This window comes from Pristis pectinata, chromosome 26, assembly GCF_009764475.1.
Source record: "Pristis pectinata isolate sPriPec2 chromosome 26, sPriPec2.1.pri, whole genome shotgun sequence".
In the NCBI taxonomy this organism is placed as follows: domain Eukaryota; kingdom Metazoa; phylum Chordata; class Chondrichthyes; order Rhinopristiformes; family Pristidae; genus Pristis; species Pristis pectinata.
In genome coordinates, this window is record NC_067430.1 from 14,775,259 (window position 1) to 14,795,245 (window position 19,987).

The 19,987-nt window shown below is 44.8% G+C and overlaps 1 protein-coding gene across 1 annotated transcript in view; it reads right to left on the reverse strand.

The window, feature by feature from the left end:
- Positions 1-19,496, reverse strand: part of ano11 (anoctamin 11) — a 46,908-nt gene extending 27,412 nt beyond the window's left edge. Inside the window, exons 1-9 of the mRNA XM_052038986.1 lie at positions 19,365-19,496; positions 14,136-14,232; positions 11,967-12,148; positions 10,410-10,517; positions 9,531-9,667; positions 8,578-8,635; positions 5,645-5,755; positions 5,224-5,389; positions 613-703 (exon numbers count right to left, since the gene is read on the reverse strand). Coding sequence (XP_051894946.1) covers positions 613-703; positions 5,224-5,389; positions 5,645-5,755; positions 8,578-8,635; positions 9,531-9,667; positions 10,410-10,517; positions 11,967-12,148; positions 14,136-14,232; positions 19,365-19,496 — 1,082 coding nt within the window. The remainder of the gene's footprint in view (positions 1-612; positions 704-5,223; positions 5,390-5,644; positions 5,756-8,577; positions 8,636-9,530; positions 9,668-10,409; positions 10,518-11,966; positions 12,149-14,135; positions 14,233-19,364) is intronic.
- Between the last annotated feature and the right edge of the window lie 491 nt (positions 19,497-19,987).

A 19,987-nucleotide genomic window follows, 5' to 3' on the forward strand; every position in this document is an offset into this window, starting at 1 on the left:
GTTTGCTAGATAATGCTCACAGCAGGAAGAGAATCTGGTATTCACCTCCCCAGCTCAGTAGAATTGAGTCTAATTGCAGTTGTTACCCACAACAAGATTGGCCAACACAGGGCTACCTTGGGATCCTGAGGTGTTCCAGATCTATTTGATATCATTCTATTCTAGAGAATGCAGTTCTCCACTCTGTTACCAGGCAGAGCATCCTTGTATTCCTTCTCAATTTGTCCCAAGTTGTCCCTTGGTTTTCAGTACCTGGTAGTCCAGTACACCTGAATCAAGTATTTCTGTTTAACCAGTATGATATCAGCAATACTGATTTTACAACTAATATGCAATGCTTTGTACTTCTTGAGAGTAAATGGCATTCACATCATCTGCTCAGTGATAACTTCATTTGCAACATCAAATGGTTCAGTTCACCACAACTGCATTTCAACCTCAAGATTTTCATCAAAAGTTATCCATAGGCCTGGCATGCTTTATAAGCTGTGTTATATCAGAGTTGATCTCGAAGCTTGTGAGAGTTATTCTTTCCCATAAGTGTGAGACTGTTTAATCTGATAACTAGATGAGTTTTGGTAGTTCTGCATTTCCTTTGGCCAACTGACTTACGCTGACTTGTTCGTGTTCATTGACATCAACCCAGAGATGAAAACAAACGTTCCAACCAGAGCAGCAGGGAGAAGCCAAGCAGTGTAAAAACCTGCAGAAAAAAGGCGAGAGATTCCATGGACAATTTTAAATGAGACAAGCTTCCCAATAGTCCCATTATCAGTGTGATTATTTTGTGTCATAACATAGCCTGGTGCTGGTGGTCAATGCAACCAAAGGAAGTTGCCCATTACCACTGGTGCAAGTTTCCCCACAGCTGCAGCAAACAAACTCTTCCAATGCTTTCCGAAAAAGGAAAAGTCATCAAGACTGCTTTTCAGATATACTATACAACAGAGTACAAATCAAGAAATTGGAGCTTGTAAGAAAAGTAATGCAATAATCGTTCTCTATATTGGACAAAGTAAATTGGTAAGTCTAACCTTGAGGATGAGTTCATAGAGAGTGTATTAATAAAGGTTTCTTAGAGCAGTGTGTTGATGGACAACTAGGGCGTGGGTTATTTTACATCTGGTGTTGTGTAATGAGACAGGATTAATTACTGATCTCATAGTAAAGGACCTCCTAGGAAAGAACAATTAGAATTTTAAATTCAGCTTGAGGGTGAAATACACGAGACCGCAGATGCTGGAATCGGAGCAACAATGAATCTGCTGGAGGAACTCAGCGGCTCAAGCATCAGGTGCTGCTCAGTCCGCTGAATTCCTCCAGCAGATTGTTTGTTGCTTGAGGGTGAGAAACTTGGGTCTGAAACTAGTGTCCTAAATTTAAATAAAGGCAGGGTACGAGGGCAGAGTTGGCTAAAGTGGGCGGGGAAATAGATTAAAGGGTGAGATGGCAGATCATCAGTAACAAGGTAGACCAGAGGACTGGAAATTTTTCAGGAAACAGCAGCAAAATGCTAAAAAGCTCATAAGAAAGGAGAGAATTGATTCTGAGAGAAAACTTGCAATGTAATATCAAAATAAACAATAAAAGGAAGAGGGTGGCTCATGTAGGTGTGGAACCGCTAGAGAACGCTGGGGAACAAGGAAACGGCAGATTTGTTAAACTGATTTTGTGCGTCAGTCTTTACCTTGGAGGACATTGCAAATATCCCAATGATAACAGAAGGGCTAGTTTCAAATAGCATGAAAGAACCTATAAAAATCTCAATCACAAGGGACAAGGTATTAGAAAACTCAGAGGGCTAAAGACAGACCAAGTCACTAAGACCCTATGGTCTGCACCCAAGGGTTTTAAAGAAAATGGCTGCAGAGATAATGGAGCAGGTTGAAGTTTTTCAAAGCTGACTGATTTCCAGGAGGATATGAGTAAATTGGAAAACAACCAATGTGACTGTACCCCAGAGAGCTGTGAAGGCTGGATTGGTACCAGTATTTAAGGTGCAGTAGATAATTTTGTGAACAAGTGGACAATTCATGGTTACAAGGAACTGCACACAGGAGGAGCTGAGGCCTTGGATAGATCAGCCATGATCATATTGAATGGTGGGGCAGGCAGGGTGACCTACTCCTGCTCAGATTTTCTTCTGCTTTTGGTATTAAATTGAAAGAAAAGGCAAACATTGTTCCAAAGATGATTGGTAGGCCGGAGGATTGGGAAGTCTTAAGTTAAGATAAGAAACCAGCAAAGGATGACTAAAAAAATTACTAAGAGGGAGAAAATAGAGCAAACAATATATTTTAAAAATTGTAAGAGTTCCTGTGAGTATGTGAAAAGCAGCCAGGGTAAAGACTAGAGGATAAGAGTGGAGATTGTAGGGAATTATTTGGGAAGGATCTTCAAAGTAGGAAACACTGAAAACATCCCAGTAACAGATAGAAAACCATGGAGCTACGTGGAAGGAGGAACACAAAACAATCTCTAACACAAGTGATTGGCCTGAATTCTCAGGGCTGAAAGAAAGTGGATTCAAAGATAGAGCTGTTGCTACAATTTACCAAAATTCCCTGGATTCTGGAGAGGTCCTAGAGGATTGGGAAACCACAAATATAACAGTCCTATTCAACAAAGGAGGGAGGTGGAAGCCAGGAAACTATAGGTCAGTTAGCCTAACATCAGACGTTAGGAAAACACTGGACTCTATTATTAAGTAGTTAATAGATGGACATTGAGAAAATCATAAGAATATCAAGCAGAATCCTCAATGCATTCTGTAGTAACTCAATATATCTGCACTATGTAATGAATTGATCTGTATGAACAGTATGCAAGACAAGTTTTTCACTGTACCTCAGTACAAGTGACAATAATAAACCAATACCAAAAAGAATCAGCATGATTTTATCAAAGCGAAATAGTGTTTGACAATTTCGATAAAGTTCTTTGAGGATATAGCAAACAGCGTGGATAAAGGGCAACCAGTAGATGTGGTGTGTTTTGATGTCCAGAAGATATTAGATAGGGTACCACATAAAAGATGAGAGTAATATACTGGCATGGATGGGGGAGTGGCTAACCTACAGAAAACAGGGAATCAGGGTAAACGGCAATCAATAACAAACAGGATGCCACAGTGATCAGTGCTAGGGTCTCAACCATTTATAAACTATATTAATGACTTGGTTGAAGAGTCAAAGTGTTCTATAGCTAAATTTGCTGATGAGGCAAAAATAAGTGAGTTAGCAAGTTGTGAGGGAGATACAAAGAGCTTGCAAGGAGATATAAAGCGAGTGAGCAAGAAGTTGGCAGATGGAATATATTGTGAGAAAATGTGAGGTTATCCACTTCGGAAGAAAAAATGAAGCAAATTATTATTTAGATGGAGTGAGACTACCAAATATTCCAGTACAGAGAAATCTGGGGGCTGTAGCACATGAATGGCAAAAGGTTGGCATGGAGATAAAGCAAGTAATTTAGAAGGTTCATGGAATGTTTGCCTTTATTACAAGAGAAATCGGACATAAGTGAAGACTTGATGCAACTTTGCAGGGCAGTATTGAGATTGCACCTGGAGTACTCCATACAATTTTGGTCTCAATATTTAAGGAATGATATATTTGCACTGGAGGCAATAAAGGGAAGGTTCACCGGGGTGATTCTTGGGATGAAGAAGTTAATGTATGAGGAAAGGTTGAGCAGGTTTAGCAGTTGGAGGAATGAGAGGTGATCTTATTGAAACAGAGAAGATTCAAAGGGGGCGATAGGGTAGGTGCAGAGAGAATATTTCCCTAGTGGGGTATCCAGAATCAGTGAGCATAGTTTCAGAATGAGGGTGTAGATGAGGACAAATTTCTTCTCTCAGAGAGTCATAAATCTTTGTTCACTATCTGAGAGAGCTCTGGAGATGGGATTATTGAATATATTCAAGGCAGATTGACGAGCATTTAAACTGCAAGGGAGTGGCAGGGTGTGGGATAGAGTGAGAAAGTGGTGAGGGAAAGATTGGATCAAACATGATCCTGTTGAATGGCAGAGCAGGCTGGGGGGCTGATTGGCCTAATGCTACTCCTGTTACTTCATCCAGAGACTCCAGGGATGAAGATCATGGCCATCTGTGATACAGAAGAAACACAAAGCAAACACACGCGGCAAGCCTTATCCCTCAATCTCATCCCAAGTCCCTTCCACTTAATCATCATATCCCTCTCACTTTCTCATCCTATCCCTTTTCTCCAAAAATGCATCCAGATTTCACATGGCCAGTCCAGTGAACTTTCCCTTTGATGAAAAAGTTCCACCCACTCTTTTCAGTCTTAGCTTTTTAATTTTCAAATTTTCTCCTCTCTCTCTCCTGCTCTCTGTTAGATGCAAGATTATCTGGATGATATGCCAGAGGCAAACAGATTCAAAAAAATGTGTAGTGATGGCAGGTTCAGTCATGCGTACCTTCCACAACACACTGGCAATGTCATGCAGCAGTTTACTGTTTGTGGCTACAGAAATATTCATTTGAATTAAATTGTCTTGATTAATTCTATGTGAAGTGGAACCAAAGAATTTGGGGTGGTTGCATTTATTACTGAAATTGCACGCTACACAGACCTTGCTCAGTTAAGAACTTGAAGAGGCAGCTCTGAACCCACTGTAAGTCACAGGCTACATCTGGAGTATTGCATTCAATTCTGGTCGTTCCATTACAGGAAGGATATGAAGGCTTTGGAGAGAGTGCAGAAGTAAACCACCAGGATGCTGCCTAGATTAGAGGGCATGTGCTACGGGGGAACTTGGGTTGTTTTCTCCAGAGCGGCAGAGGCTGAGGGGAGACCTAATAGAAGTTTATGAGAGGCATGGATAGAGCAGACAGCTAGTACCTTTTTCCTAGGGTCAAAATGTCTAATATTAGAGGGTATGTATTTATGGTGAGAGGGGGTAAGTTCAAAGGAGATGTGCAGGGCAAGTTTTTACATAGAGAGTGGTGGGTGCCTGGAATGTGCTGCCAGGGGTGGTAGTGGAGGCAAATACGATAGAGGCATTTAAGAGGCTCTTAGGTAGGCACATGAATGTGCAGAGAATGGAGGGATGTGGACATTGTGTAGGCAGAAGGGATAAGTTTAGTTAGGCATTTAATTACTAGTTTAATTAGTTCGGAACAACATTGTGGGCCAAAGGGCCTGTTCCTGTGCTGTACTGGTCTGTGTTCTATAAGCCATAGAATAAGGAACTCACCCAGCCAAGCAAAGTAAATGGCAATCTTTTCTCCAAAGTACTCTCTGATGTGATCAAGTGGTTGATATTTGTACCATTTGGACCAGCAAGCCCAGTACTTATACAGAATTTGTCGTGGATTCAGATCTTCTGGAGGCACTTCATATTCTGGCAATTCAAATGGCCCCTACAAAAAGCACAAATACACCAGGAGTCACCGCTCAGAGGCCATGGGTATTGAGAGAGGTCATCAGTGCTTAACCAAATGGATGGTTTCAGTACAGAAGCTGAGAGAGAGGGAACTGGATGGAAAAGAAATGATCTAACTTAATTCTAGCCTGCAGTTGGCAGGCAGCCACTTGCTGGAGACAATCATATCCCTTGGCCCCCACTTAATAAGACAATTTAATACATATATTTGCATTATCCCAGTGTCCATTACCTCATGGAGTGGGAAGGCTGAAGCAAAGACTCTTTCATTTAGCAAGCGATCAATTCCAATTTCTGCTCTTTTTCTCTTTCCGTACACTGTCGTGGCTAGAATTTCATACACCTGAAACATAGAGTGATCATACAACTCACATTCAGATCACAGCACTGAATGAATCTTCCCAGTGCTCCGTAATATTCCAATGCAATCCTCTGAAATATTCCAACACGAGGTGTATGGTCACCTCAGCTCAGAATTCTAGTGTTCATTGTCAGTGCATTATGAAACAGTACTTGCGCAGTTAAATGCAGAAATCCAGAAGCTGCCGTCAGCCACTCTCGGCTTCTCCTTGGCCTTATAACCTTCTCCAGAATAATCTACACAAATCAGTGATCCCACGGGAACTGAACATATTTACAGAATATTCTTGCTGCATATGCAGAAAATATTATGCATTTCTGCATGAGCTATAAATGTTTTAAAATGGCATACTAAGCTATAATTATTGCTCAGCAATATCCCTGGCCCTACAAAGCATTTTTATACAGATACTAATTCCACCAGGTAATTATTTTTTAAATATTAAGAATTTAAAATGGACAAAAAATTCATTTCTTTCACTCTTTAAAAATTTATATTTCCACTTCTACCTTAATCTCATGTGTACATTCTAACTTTTATTTCAACTTCAGTAAATGTTTAAAATGCTTATTAAAAGAATTATGTTTTTACTTCCTGGTTTGCTATCTGTAAGAATTCTTTGTTACTCTTGGATCTGGAGCTCTCCTCAGATCTCCTGATGTCTGACAGTGGAAGGGTGGTGCACATCTGGGACATTACTAGACCTTTGTAGATCCATGTGGCCACCTTCCTTTGAGGTCAGTGTTTGCTGTGGTGTCACAGCAGACTACAAAATCCAGACCATTGGCTGCTTTCCAAACATTCCACCTAATGACCCTAAACAATTCCATTCCATCACATAGCCATGGCGACACCGCCAATAAACATCCTCTGTCCAGGATTACTGGCCAATCCAACAAACATGATTATGCAATATTCATATTCATATCACATCAACCCAACAACCCCAAATGTCTGCACTGAGTGGTCACATTACACAACTGCTCAGCAACTGACTGTTCTCTTTCACATCCCCTCACTGTTCCATTCATGCACCTCACGTTCCATTTCCAGTAAACCAACTCCTCACTCTCTTAATCCTGCTGTCAATTAGCCCATTAATGCTCATCACGTCTCACTTCTCCGGCAGCCCAATTACCCTCAGTTAGTCTCTCTCAAACTGGACGGAGTTTCAGATATATATTTTTATCAAGTAATTTAACAGAAAACATAACAATGCATGAGTTCTTCGTAAGAGACCAGCAAAATCACACCCTTTAAGCCCATTCACTTTCTCACCATTCTTCAGTTCCTTTGCTCTTCACTGGTGTATTGAGCGCAGTCTTGCTTCCTGCTTCATTGTCCCTCACTCCAGTGCAACATAACCACACAACACCATTTCCCTTATGCACACTGCAAAGTATCAAACTCCACATACCAAGGACTCTCAGACTCTTATGAAGGAATAAAAGAAAGTGACAAAGAGAGTTATAGATAACTTGGTTAAAGTTATAGGGTGATGTGTAGGAAATTGGGAATAAATTCTGGAAGTACACAAAGAAATCTCAGGGAGTCTCCATAAACAGGGTTTATGTCATTTTAGGGTGAAAATACTTTTAGGCTTATCTTTGGACCTGATCTTTTTTTCTTCTATGCAGAATGATAGCTCCAATGCCAAGGCCAGCATGTATTCCCCCTCTCTGGTTGTCCCTCCCAGGGCTGCATTCTTGCAGCCCACATGATGGGGGAACTTCCACAGTGCCGTAAGAGAACTCCAGGCATTGGGCTCAGCAGAGCTGAATGAATGGGATATACTCCCAGGTCAGGATGATGTATAACTAGGAAGAGAAATTGGAGGTAGTGGTCTTTCCATGTCCCTGCTGACCCCGACCTCCTGGAGGTCGCTGTTAGAAAAAGATTGGCGAGTTAGGCTTATGCATCATGTTGGTGCTGCCCGTAGAGTTGACATCCCAATCAAAGGGCTAAGTTGGTTTTATTAAAGTTACTTGTGTGAACAACCGGCACCTGTACCTGAGGCTGTGGGTAGAGATGATCACATTGCAACAGTGGAGGTTGAGGTCAGGGGGCAATGGAGACTCCAGACTCTGCTCCTCCCGCTCTAGGCTCCGCAATAACATCACAACCCTCGGGATTTAATGCTGGGTTAAGCATGTCAGATAAATCTCCCTCACTTTTGTTTTCCATCACAGGTGTGGCTGTACCTTTTTTGCTACGTTTCAAATTGTGTCTGTATCCTTGCATCCAACTACCAGCTTCGGTCTGCACCCTATTAGAGACATTCCCTCTGTTCTCTTCACCCATCTGTTCTCTGCAACTTACTGTGCCAATCTTCTCACCATTCTACCTCTGACAAAAGGTTCTTGACCTGAATCGATGACTCTTTCTCTCTCCACAGACGCTATCTGACCTGCCAAGCACTTCCAACATTCTCGGTTTTTATTTTGGATTTCCAGCATCTGCAGTTTTCTTTTGTTCCAACAATATTTTAATAACCTTTAAAAAGATATTTTACTAGCTGCTGACACATTGTTTTGGTGTGGATAAGGGAAACCTTTGAGGCAATGGGGAGTGACCAAGAGGCACTAGGCAAAGAGGGCAAATCAATGCAGAAGTCAGTTTATGAAACAACTCATGTACTTTGATCAGAAGAGGACTGAAATATATGGTGCCGGGGGGTGGGGGTGGGGGGAGTCCTTTGTTGGATTACTGGGGCACAGCCCTCTTCATATTCCTAAAAAGATTTTAGCTTGATTTCATCTCACTCACACACAACATACATTTATAGTTTTCTAAACAAAACTTACAATCCTGTGCCGCTGTGTGTTGGTAAAGTAGGTCTCGTGATTGTCACTTCCCAAAAACCTGGAACAAGAAAAGTAAAATGTAATCTTGACCCGAACAGGAGTGTTATCTTTAATTTAAGTCTCAGGAAGAAAGCTGTGTTCACACATTGTACACCTGGAAAGTACCAATCAAATTAGCTTTCATGATACACTTCATTTCAACTTTTTGGAGAGAGCAGAATTGGAGTGCAGCCAATTACACACACATACACGTGGACACACACACACACACACACACACACACACACACACACACACACACACACACACACACACACACACACACACACACACACACACACACACACACACACACACACACACACACACACACACACAGCATCCCTAACTCATTCTGCAGGTGGCAACCTCAAAAGCTAGCTTAAACATTCAAAAGCTGCATTTCCTTCCAAGTTTTTGCCTCTCCCTCCACCAGACCAAACACAGTCTTTCTTCCTCTAATTGTCTGCAAAGGTTGTTTTAGAGCCACTCATTGTAGATGGCAGGATCACTTGGACCCCTTGCTTAGAAAATGACGGTCAATACTGCACTTAGTTCCTCTCCATGATTCAGCTGAGACTGAAAGCTCATCACCAAGACAAGTCCATGTGTTAATTCTACGGATCTTTTACTGCCGCTTAGTGAGGTGCTCACACTAATCAGGGGAACATATCAACATTCCTGTGTAGAAATCTAATCTCAAGAGCCCACTTCCCCCTAAAATTATACTATGTGGACAAACTAAAAGTGGAACCATACAGCCTATTCCTCAATGGATATGAAATCTTTTTACTGATCTTCCATCCTGCTGCAATAAAACATTCCACTCGCTGATGGTCATAGTCAATATCTCTCCTGCCTGTCCTTCCTCCAGCTTCCTACTGAACTCTCACAGAGAAACCCCAAGTGCTTACTTATCCAGTTTAGATTTGCGGAAGGCACAGGTATAGTAGTCCACAGGCCTGTTGGCAACGTGCTCGGACAGGATGTTTGGGATACTGAGCTTCCTCAGGATTTCCTCAGATGAATTCAGGCAGGGATTTGGCTGTGCCTGTGGATAGAACGGAGAATGCTGAGGACTTGGCTGAAATGCCTGGAAAACAAACCGTGTGAATAGCTGGTTAACTGGAAAGTACTAGCGGGAGAGTAAGCTCCCAACAAAAGTTAGAGGAGCAGGCACAGGAAGGCCAGAGGTGGAGTGGGGTGGGTTAAAGGTGGGGGCAGTGGACACAGAGAGGAACCAGTGGGGTGGGGAACCATATTGTTGACTGGAGCTTGTTGTTGGGAGGGAGAGGGGTTGCAGTGGTGGTCGGTGGTAGAGATAAACAAACTCACGGATATAAGTAGTGCACCCATTGTTTTCAGCATTAATTTAGCAAACATTAGTGAGTTTGCATAAACTGCCCTCTAATGTAAGGTCAGAAAACTCAACTTACATAAAAGCTGGCACTTCCCTGGTCTGTATTATTCATCGTATTCTCATAAAACAGCCCATGAAATGTGGGTGATTGAAAGTATTTTTGTCATGTGAATGTAGTTCTGGATGTAACTATAACTTTAAAGGTGCTCTTGATGTGATGCAATGATATCACGAGCTGTATAAATTGTACCATGATATTCAGCATGCCAGGACAAGATTCTATGATGAGTATTTGTTTGACTTGATGTACCTCTGAATAGACTGCTCTATGTAATAAGGAGTAAAGGTTAAGTCGACAGTGTGTCAGGACAGGTAAGAAGACTGCAACGCAGACCATGACGCACACATCAGAAATGTACAGTCCACAACTGACCTGTAGAGGTGCTCGCATACACAGCTCTTCTGCATAATACACCAGCACATCCCAGGGGGCACTCAGCTTCATGTAATGGATGCTCTTCCTCTCACTGACTGTCTCATCCTGAAATACCAGACACCAGCTGAGACATTTCACCATCAGATAGAGAGTTCCCTAAATAAGGCAGCACCACACACAGAGAGCCTGTCGCACACACAGCATTCACACTGCTGCCAAGTACACACACTAGGAACACGTTAGGGTCCCATTCTGTTGGATCAAGCATTCAGTATTGTAAAGTTACTGAAACACACTCCAGCAGGGCTACACTCACAACTGTAGAATCTTTCCACTCAGTCCTTTGTGCCTAGACTGCCTTTGTGGAAGATTTAGCCCTAATCACTTTCCTCCATAACCATGCAAATTAGTCTAAGTATAAATTTTTAGCTTCCTTTGAAATTCTCAGTAGAAGCTCATCCCACCAAACCTTTAGCTGGTGCAATCCAGATATTTCACAACCCTCATTTCACCATTTCCCTTTCTGACATTTACTTTCAAACTCTAACCTGCAGCACCAACCCACACAGGGGAGGCAGGATGGAGAATGAACACTTCACTCCGGAGGCTATATTTCAAGCACGTCTCTTTCAGCACATTTGCCCAATGAGACTACGTAGCCTGTGAGTTTATCCAATGATTCGTTGTCACATGACGAGAGTAAAGATAGGGAATTTCCTGAAGAGACACGCCCATATTCCCAATATTGAATTCTCCCACTTTAAGTAATCCCCACACCCACCCCCAACCATGTATCTTCTTTTCTTCCCTTTCCTAGCCTCTCTCTCTTTTTTCTACCCCCCACCTTTTCTCCTCCTTACCTTTGACCCATCCCCCAGTGGATCTGCTCTCCCCTCCTCCCCCGCACCTGCCCATCACTATCTCTTACCTGCACCTACCTATCACCACCCTGTGTCCACCCCGCCTGCCCTCTTTTGTCCACCTATCACAGCTCTGCTTTTCCCTTCTATATATTGTGCTTCCCCTTTTCCTATCTTCAGTCCTGAGGAAGAGTCCTGACCTGAAACACTGACCACCTGTTTTTCTCCACGGATGCTGCCTGGCCTGCTGAGTTCCTCCAGCATCATAGTGTTTTTCATCTGGATTCCAGCATCTGCAGTCCTTTGTTTCTCCCACCAAACATTCATCTTTTTAATATTAGTGCATATTCTAACCATCTAAATATGTACTTAAACAAGGTGCTTAAATCATAAGCATGAACAGTTTCAGTTAGCACTAAGTGCTGCACACTGAGTCTGTTGTAACCACATTTTGAACTAAATTCACAATCTTATTTCAGAGTGGCTATCTCACTGTGGGGATACATGTATGTTACAAATCAAATGTTTCTGTCGGTGTCTTTTTATTTGGAACATTTATTTTTAAATCAGGAGGAATTTAAAATGATAAAGCATTGGGCCATGGTTGAACATCCCAGAGAGAGAGATGGTGGCTAAATCCCTGACACCAAAGCATTCACTGATGTGGGACTGGACTTTCTGAGGACCTGCTCACCTTCTCCATCAAGAGCCCTGCATCCTGTAAGTTCTTCATGAATTTGTTCCTCCATTTCTCGTGCTTGTTCAGCAGGTTCACTTTTGTCATGTCCTTCTCTTCTTTTCCCATTTCCTGATACTTGCACCGCACTTTCTGCTTCTTTGGTGTTGTTTTTTTCACTTCCCAGATAAGTACAAAATCTGTAAGATCAGATATCTTTATTAGTCACATGTACATCGAAGCACACAGTGAAATTTGCGTAGAGTGTTCTGGGGGCAGCCCGCAAGTGTTGCCACGCTTCCGGCGCCAACATAGCACGCCCACAACTTCCTAACCCATACGTCTTTGGAATGTGGGAGGAAACTGGAGCACCCGGAGGAAACCCACGCAGACACAGGGAAAATGTATAAACTCCTTACAGACAGCAGCCGGAATTGAACCCGGGTCGCTGGCGCTGTAATAGCGTTACGCTAACCACTACACTATCTGCATTAATGGCACGTTGTTCCGCAGCTGATAAACAGAGCATCACTCCCAGGACCAGTGATTCATTTCATCTACAGTTGGTAACTTGATCAAGCCAAGAAAGCCCAGGCAACAACTGGATTTAAAACCATCCACATCTCTCTAAGACCTACTGGCATTGTTTGCAGTGATTTACAGATCATATCTCTGGGAATGTTTCTGGGAACTGACTGTCATTGCAGAGGTTTATTCTCTGTGTTCCTGGGGATTTACTGACAGCGCCTCTGGGAACTATTGATAGGAGTCTTTGAATTTATTGGAAGATTCCTGGGATTTATTGACAACATTTCTTCGGATTCACTGACAATATTGATGGGGGGGGGGGGGGTTCACTCTCAGAAGTACAAGTGATTTAGTGACTATCACTGGGGACTTATAGACAGTATCCCTGGAAACGTGTTGACGGAAGCCCTAGGAATTTGCTACGTAAATGCAAGTTGCTGTGTTCCTTGCAACAGGGACCCCCAAGACGTACAGTTTAACTTTACTTATTGAACCAAAAACATTTTCACAAAATGCCAACACCAAATCCGGTTAAACTCAAGCACAGTCTGAGCCGGTCTTGTTCTTGCCCTTATGTCCATCACTTCTCAAAGGGGAATCCCAAAGTGGTTGACATGCAATAAGCAATCCAGTGTTCAGTGCTTTGTAGATAACAAGGACAGCTTTTCGGTTCATAGCAAAATCCATCAGCTGAATCAACATGTGGTATGGGGGCATTATTTGGGAGAGGGATGTTAGCCGGGATAACAGAAGAACTCCCTGCTCATCTTCCATTTGTGCTGTGCAATCTTTAACATTGATCTAACTCACTAAATTGGTCTCATTCAAAGATAATGCACATTTATTCTGTGCAATTTAACGGTCCCAGCCTAGCCACGGAGTGGGGCATCAACACACACCCTTCAGAATGAGCCAAGCTAAGTGCAGCCAAAGAAGAGCTTGGTGTTATTGTTTTGTGCTGTCTCATTCTGGATCTGTTTCTTGTGTAAATCAAGAGATATTCTGGAAGAAAGCAGAAAGTGCTGGGAACAATCAGCAGGTCGGGCAGCTTCTGTGGAAAGAAAAACTTCATCAGGTCTTCAACCTGAACATTAACTCTTCCTTTACCACAGATGCTGTCTGACCTGGTGTGTTTCCAGTATTTTCTTCTTTTATTTCAAATTTCAAGCATCCGCAATTGTTTGATTTTCAAAGAGATGTCCTCTACAGAGACTATTTGTTACATGTTCAATAATCCACTCTGTTTTCTGTTCCTCTATTATTTTTCCAGGATTTTCAAGTCTCTTCCCAGAAATTACAACAGCCCCAGAAAATTCATCTGCCTGCTATCTCCAACTGCGCGGTAGCACACCCTGCTGGGCACAGAGAGCTCTGCTTCTTGGTAAATGATTTCCCTGGGCATGCAGCAATCAATTTCAGGCATACACAGTGACCTGAGGTGAGGAACCCCTTTCTTGAATGTACAATCAGCCCAGATTTACCGTGCTAACATATAAAATGTTTATATTAGACATCATGTTCATTGTTTGCATGTTGGTAATTCAAAGGATCAGGAATGAAAAAGCACGGAGACTTAAAAAAATGAGTTATGGTGGCATCAGGAACTGAAATGTATAAGTCTATTCACAGGGACAAACAGGACAGAAATGAAGTTCTTACCAACTTTTGTCATCCCATCCTTGAAATAATTCCCTCTACAATCAGGGCTGTAACCATTATTGGAATTAATAGACGAGTCATCATCATCCTCGTCACCCTGCAGCACAAAAGCAGTGATGGAATTGATTACATAGCCAATATGGGCGTGAGCAAGAAATCACAGATCTCAGTCAAAAGTGACCAGGTATTAAGCAAGCAAGCCCTGGTGCTCACTGGCTAGCACAGGAGTCAGGGAACATGAACTAGTGAGCAAGAGTTTTACACTGTGAGCAGAAGCATTAAAGGTGATCACCAGTATCAGCCAACTATTTCCTATTTTTTTTCTATTTTCTGCAAGAAGACTCAACCACTGTGTATCTTTAGCAGGGAAATCAAATAGGCGACAGAATATGATGCTCCACTATCAAAGACCTGTGCCTAGAAGTTGAATTAAAAGTCATAGAGTTGTTCAGCATAGAAACAGGCCCTTCAGCCCATTGAATCCGTTCCGACCATCATTTACACTTGTTCCTTTTTTAATTCTCCTTACATTCCCATCAACACATTTCCACCCCCACCCCCTTCACCCTCCAGGTCTTCCTCTCACCTACACACTCCAGGGAGAATTTACAGTGGCCTATTAACCCACCAACCCACGAATCTGGGCAGCACGGTAGTGTAGCGGTTAGCGTAATGCTATTACAGCACCAGTGACCTGGGTTCAATTCCGGCCGCTGTCTGTAAGGAGTTTGTATGTTCTCCCCGTGTCTGCGTGGGTTTCCCCCAGGTGCTCCGGTTTCCTCCCACATTCCAAAGACATACGGGTTAGGAAGTTGTGGGCATGCTATTTGGCGCCGGAAGTGTGGCGACACTTGCGGGCTGCCCCCAGAACATTCTACACAAAAGATGAATTTCACTGTGTGTTTCAATGTACGTGTGACTAATTAGATATCTTAAAAAAAGAATTAAAAAAGGGACTAGTAAATGATGGTTGGCAAGGAGTCGGGTGGGCTGAAGGGCCAGTTCGCTTGCTGTACAACTCAATGACATGGTCACAGGGAGAACATGCAAATTCCACACAGACAGCACATGACGTAAGGATTGACCTAGTCGCTGGAGATGTGAGACGGCAGCTCAACCAGCTGCAGCACCATGCCGCCATTCACATCTGGGCATTAATCTGAGAGAGTGGGGTTAATCAGTGAAGGTGAGCAGCAGCCAGCAAGCACAGCTGTTTAAAATAAGCACTACTGTTTACCAGCAAACATCCAAGCCAAGCAGTGGACACAGACACTGAGAGGTGTTCAGCAACAGACAAATATAAGTATTAATTAACCAGTGAGCATGGGTATTGACCAGTAAACCTGGCCATTACCACCAAACAGTGGCATTAACTACACACACAAAACGCTGGAGGAACTCAGCAGGTCAGGCAGCATCCATGGAGGGAAATAAACAGTCAACGTTCCGGGTTGAGACCCTTCATCAGGACTGGAAAGGAAGAGGGCAGAAGCCAGAATAAAGTGGGGGGAGGGGGAGGAGCACAAGCTGGCAGGTGATAGGTGAGTCCAGGTGAGAGGGGGAAGGTAGGTGGGGGAGGGGAAAGGGGGTATAAAAGGGAATGATGTGAGAAGCTGGGAGGTGATAGGTGGAAGAGGCAAAGGGCTGAAGGAGAAGGAATCCGGTAGGAGAGGACAGTAGACCATGGAATAAAGGGCAGGAGGGAGGTGATGGGCAGGTTGGGAGGGCGGGGGAGAAGAAAGAGAAGGGATGAGGGGGCCATGGGAATGAGGGAAAACAAAGGGGGGGGGGGACGGGTTATCAGAAGTTAGAGAAATCGATGTTGATGCTGTCAGGTTGGAGGCTACCAAGATGGAATATGAGGTGCTGTTCCTCCAACCTGTGTCTGATCTCAAAGTGGCAGTAGAGGAGGCCGTGGATAGACATGTCAGTATGGGAGTGGAATGTGGAATTGAAGACGCTGGCCACCGGGATATCCTGGCTGTTGTGGCGGATGGAGCGAAGGTGTTTGACGAAGCGGTCACTCAATCTGCGTTAGGTCTCACTGATGTAGAGGAGGCCGCACTGGGAGCACCGGATGCAATAAGTGACACCCTGGAAGGACTGTCTGGGGCCCTGAATGGTGGTGAGGGAGGAGGTGTAGGGGCAAATTGTAGGGGTAAGTGCCAGGAGGTGATAGTATGTTTTAACAGGATTGGAACTAAACAGCAAGCACAGACATTAATCAGTACAGATACTACTCATCATTGTAATAAAAGACAACATGCTTCTGGAGAAGGAACAAAGCACCTAAAATACCACTTTAAAAATATACTGCAAACCCAGTACAGCATAGTTATTGTAGCCACTGGTTTATTGGCACCACACGGTTATAGAATGGCTGGAGCTATGAGGCAGCAGCACCATTGGCTGCGCTACTGAGCCTGTTGCACAAAACACCAGCCAGTAAAAGGGAGCAGGAGATTTGTAAGGGATGAAAAAGAGCAGGCTGATCTGGGCCAGAAATTTCCCCACAATCATCAGACATGAAACCCACTCTATTTTCAGACACGCCTCAAGTACTGGTCGAACTGGCAACCCAACTCCCACTGAAGTAAGTGGTCTAGAAAGAAGCTTTAGATCAGAGGAACATGATGTATACACTAATGAGGGTGTGTAGTGATGAAAGAATACAGTGATAAGTAGATACAGTGATGGGGGAATGCAATGATGTGGCGATTCAGTGGGAGGGTGTGGGGTGATGAGGGGGTGGGGTGATGAGGGGGTGGGGTGATGAGGGGGTGATGAGGGGGTGGGGTGATGAGGGGGTGGGGTGATGGGGGGTGATGAGGGGGTGGGGTGATGAGGGGGTGGGGTGATGAGGGGGTGATGAGGGGGTGGGGTGATGAGGGGGTGGGGTGATGAGGGGGTGATGAGGGGGTGGGGTGATGAGGGGGTGGGGTGATGGGGGGTGATGAGGGGGTGGGGTGATGAGGGGGTGGGGTGATGAGGGGGTGATGAGGGGGTGGGGTGATGAGGGGGTGATGAGGGGGTGGGGTGATGAGGGGGTGGGGTGATGAGGGGGTGATGAGGGGGTGGGGTGATGAGGGGGTGGGGTGATGGGGGGTGATGAGGGGGTGGGGTGATGAGGGGGTGATGAGGGGGTGGGGTGATGAGGGGGTGGGGTGATGAGGGGGTGATGAGGGGGTGGGGTGATGGGGGGTGATGAGGGAGTGGGGTGATGAGGGGGTGGGGTGATGAGGGGGTGATGAGGGGTGATGAGGGGGTGGGGTGATGGGGGGTGATGAGGGGGTGGGGTGATGAGGGGGTGGGGTGATGAGGGGGTGGGGTGATGGGGGGTGATGAGGGGGTGGGGTGATGAGGGGGTGAGGTGATGAGGGGGTGAGGTGATGAGGGGGTGAGGTGATGAGGGGTGATGAGGGGGTGGGGTGATGAGGGGGTGAGGTGATGAGGGGGTGAGGTGATGAGGGGTGATGAGGGGTGATGTGGGGGTGGGGTGATGAGGGGGTGGGGTGATGAGGGGGTGAGGTGATGAGGGGTGATGAGGGGTGATGAGGGGGTGGGGTGATGAGGGGGTGAGGTGATGAGGGGTGATGAGGGGTGATGAGGGGGTGAGGTGATGAGGGGGTGGGGTGATGAGGGGTGATGAGGGGGTGGGGTGATGAGGGGGTGATGAGGGGGTGGGGTGATGAGGGGGTGATGAGGGGGTGATGAGGGGTGATGAGGGGGTGGGGTGATGAGGGGGTGATGAGGGGTGATGAGGGGGTGGGGTGATGAGGGGGTGATGAGGGGGTGGGGTGATGAGGGGGTGATGAGGGGGTGGGGTGATGAGGGGGTGATGAGGGGTGATGAGGGGGTGGGGTGATGAGGGGGTGATGAGGGGGTGATGAGGGGTGGAGGGGGTGGGGTGATGAGGGGGTGATGAGGGGGTGGGGGTGATGAGGGGGTGATGAGGGGTGATGAGGGGTGATGAGGGGGTGATGAGGGGGTGATGAGGGGTGATGAGGGGGTGGGGTGATGAGGGGGTGATGAGGGGTGATGAGGGGTGATGAGGGGGTGGGGTGATGAGGGGGTGATGAGGGGGTGATGAGGGGTGATGAGGGGTGATGAGGGGGTGGGGTGATGAGGGGGTGATGAGGGGGTGGGGTGATGAGGGGGTGATGAGGGGTGATGAGGGGGTGATGAGGGGGTGAGGTTATGAGGGGGTGATGAGGGGTGATGAGGGGGTGGGGTGATGAGGGGTGATGAGGGGGTGGGGTGATGAGGGGGTGCGGTGATAAAGCCTTTGTTTAGAAGCTGAGAGAGCAGAGTGTTAAATGCTTAGGATGGAAGCAGAAAGAGTGCTGAGGACTAGAATAGAAATCATTGATTAAAATCAAATCATATATATGAAATCATTTAAGTACTTTTGAACCATAGCAAGCTCAAACAGGGAGAAGTGTGATCATGTCTGGTAATCTGTTTCTGGTGATACTGGTACAATCACTTTGACTGAAAGCCATGAGATAATTTACACCTGGCTAAGATCCTTGTTAAGGACTCATTTGAAAGCATGTATCTCCTGCAGTAGCGCACTCCACTGAAATGGCATCAGCCTGGATTGTCTGCCTTGACTGGTTTCTCAGGTCTCTGGAGTACGACTGGAGCTCAAAACCACCAGACTCAGGAAAGAAACCTACCACCAAACCATCGCCCATGGCTCAGATAGCTTTGTGATTAAAGATCAAGTTAAAAGCTCTTGTCAGCATGAGCTGCTCCCCTGCATCTGCTGTCAGGAGAGAACCAATTTATATGGGAAAATGCTGACCACAGAGACCGCTTGGCTAATGAATTTTATTCAAGGGAATCTCAGAGGGAATGTGGGAGGCTACCTCATTAATTCGCCATAATTTTGAAACATAGGTTTTTTTAACAAACATTACAAAATTTCAAGAGAATGGAACATGCAAACAAGAGGATTTTTAAAAATAATTTATATTTTTGTATGTTTTTTTATCTAAGCTGTGCTAAATACATTACCAGAATGACAGGTTTAGACATTTCTCCTCTGCAGGAATCAAAGTTATATTGAAATAAATTACTCTGCACGACTGCACAAATAATTGGCTTGGATTTCTGAAGGTGGTACAGCAACCTCCTTCAATTTGAAAGTTATGTACATGTAAGACGGAGAAACAGGGTGCCGTTAACTGAATTATAATTTGTTCTGGAATAAAAAAGGTAACTTACATAGACAGTGGAGCGATAGCCTCCATTCTGAACACTTCCATAAGTGTCCATCAAAATCCGGGATGCATCCTTTTCTAAATATGTTAACACACTCCGATCCTCCTGAGTCGCAAAGCTCTCACTCTGTAGCATCTTGCAGTCTTAAAGCACATCAAATATGGCCGTGGAAGCAAAACTGTAAACCAAGAAGGCCCTTTATGATGCTTTTAGTCTGAAAGAACTTCAGCTCTTTTATTAAAATGAGGTTTCAGCATTTTGCAGCCACAAATCTGGGGATGTGGATCAATGCAACAGAGGATTCCCGTGCTGCTGATACAGATGTGCTGTGCACAGGCGCATTGAGCTGCATTTAATCTTCAGCATTCCCATTTAGATGGCTTGGAAAACACCCTCTGGGGCTCTTGGCACTTCAGATTCTGCTACAGTTCTCCCTTTAAAATTCAGCATTTGCTTTGCTGCTCTGCCTTCCCTAATCTCCACAAATACAAATATTCAAGGGCACTGATTAAATATTAGTAACATAATGTAAACATGCAGCATGCAGTGGAGGAGGAGACACAATTGTGTGAAGGAAAATGCTGCCTTTTTCAAAGAGTCAACATAGGCAGATATTGCATTTCCCT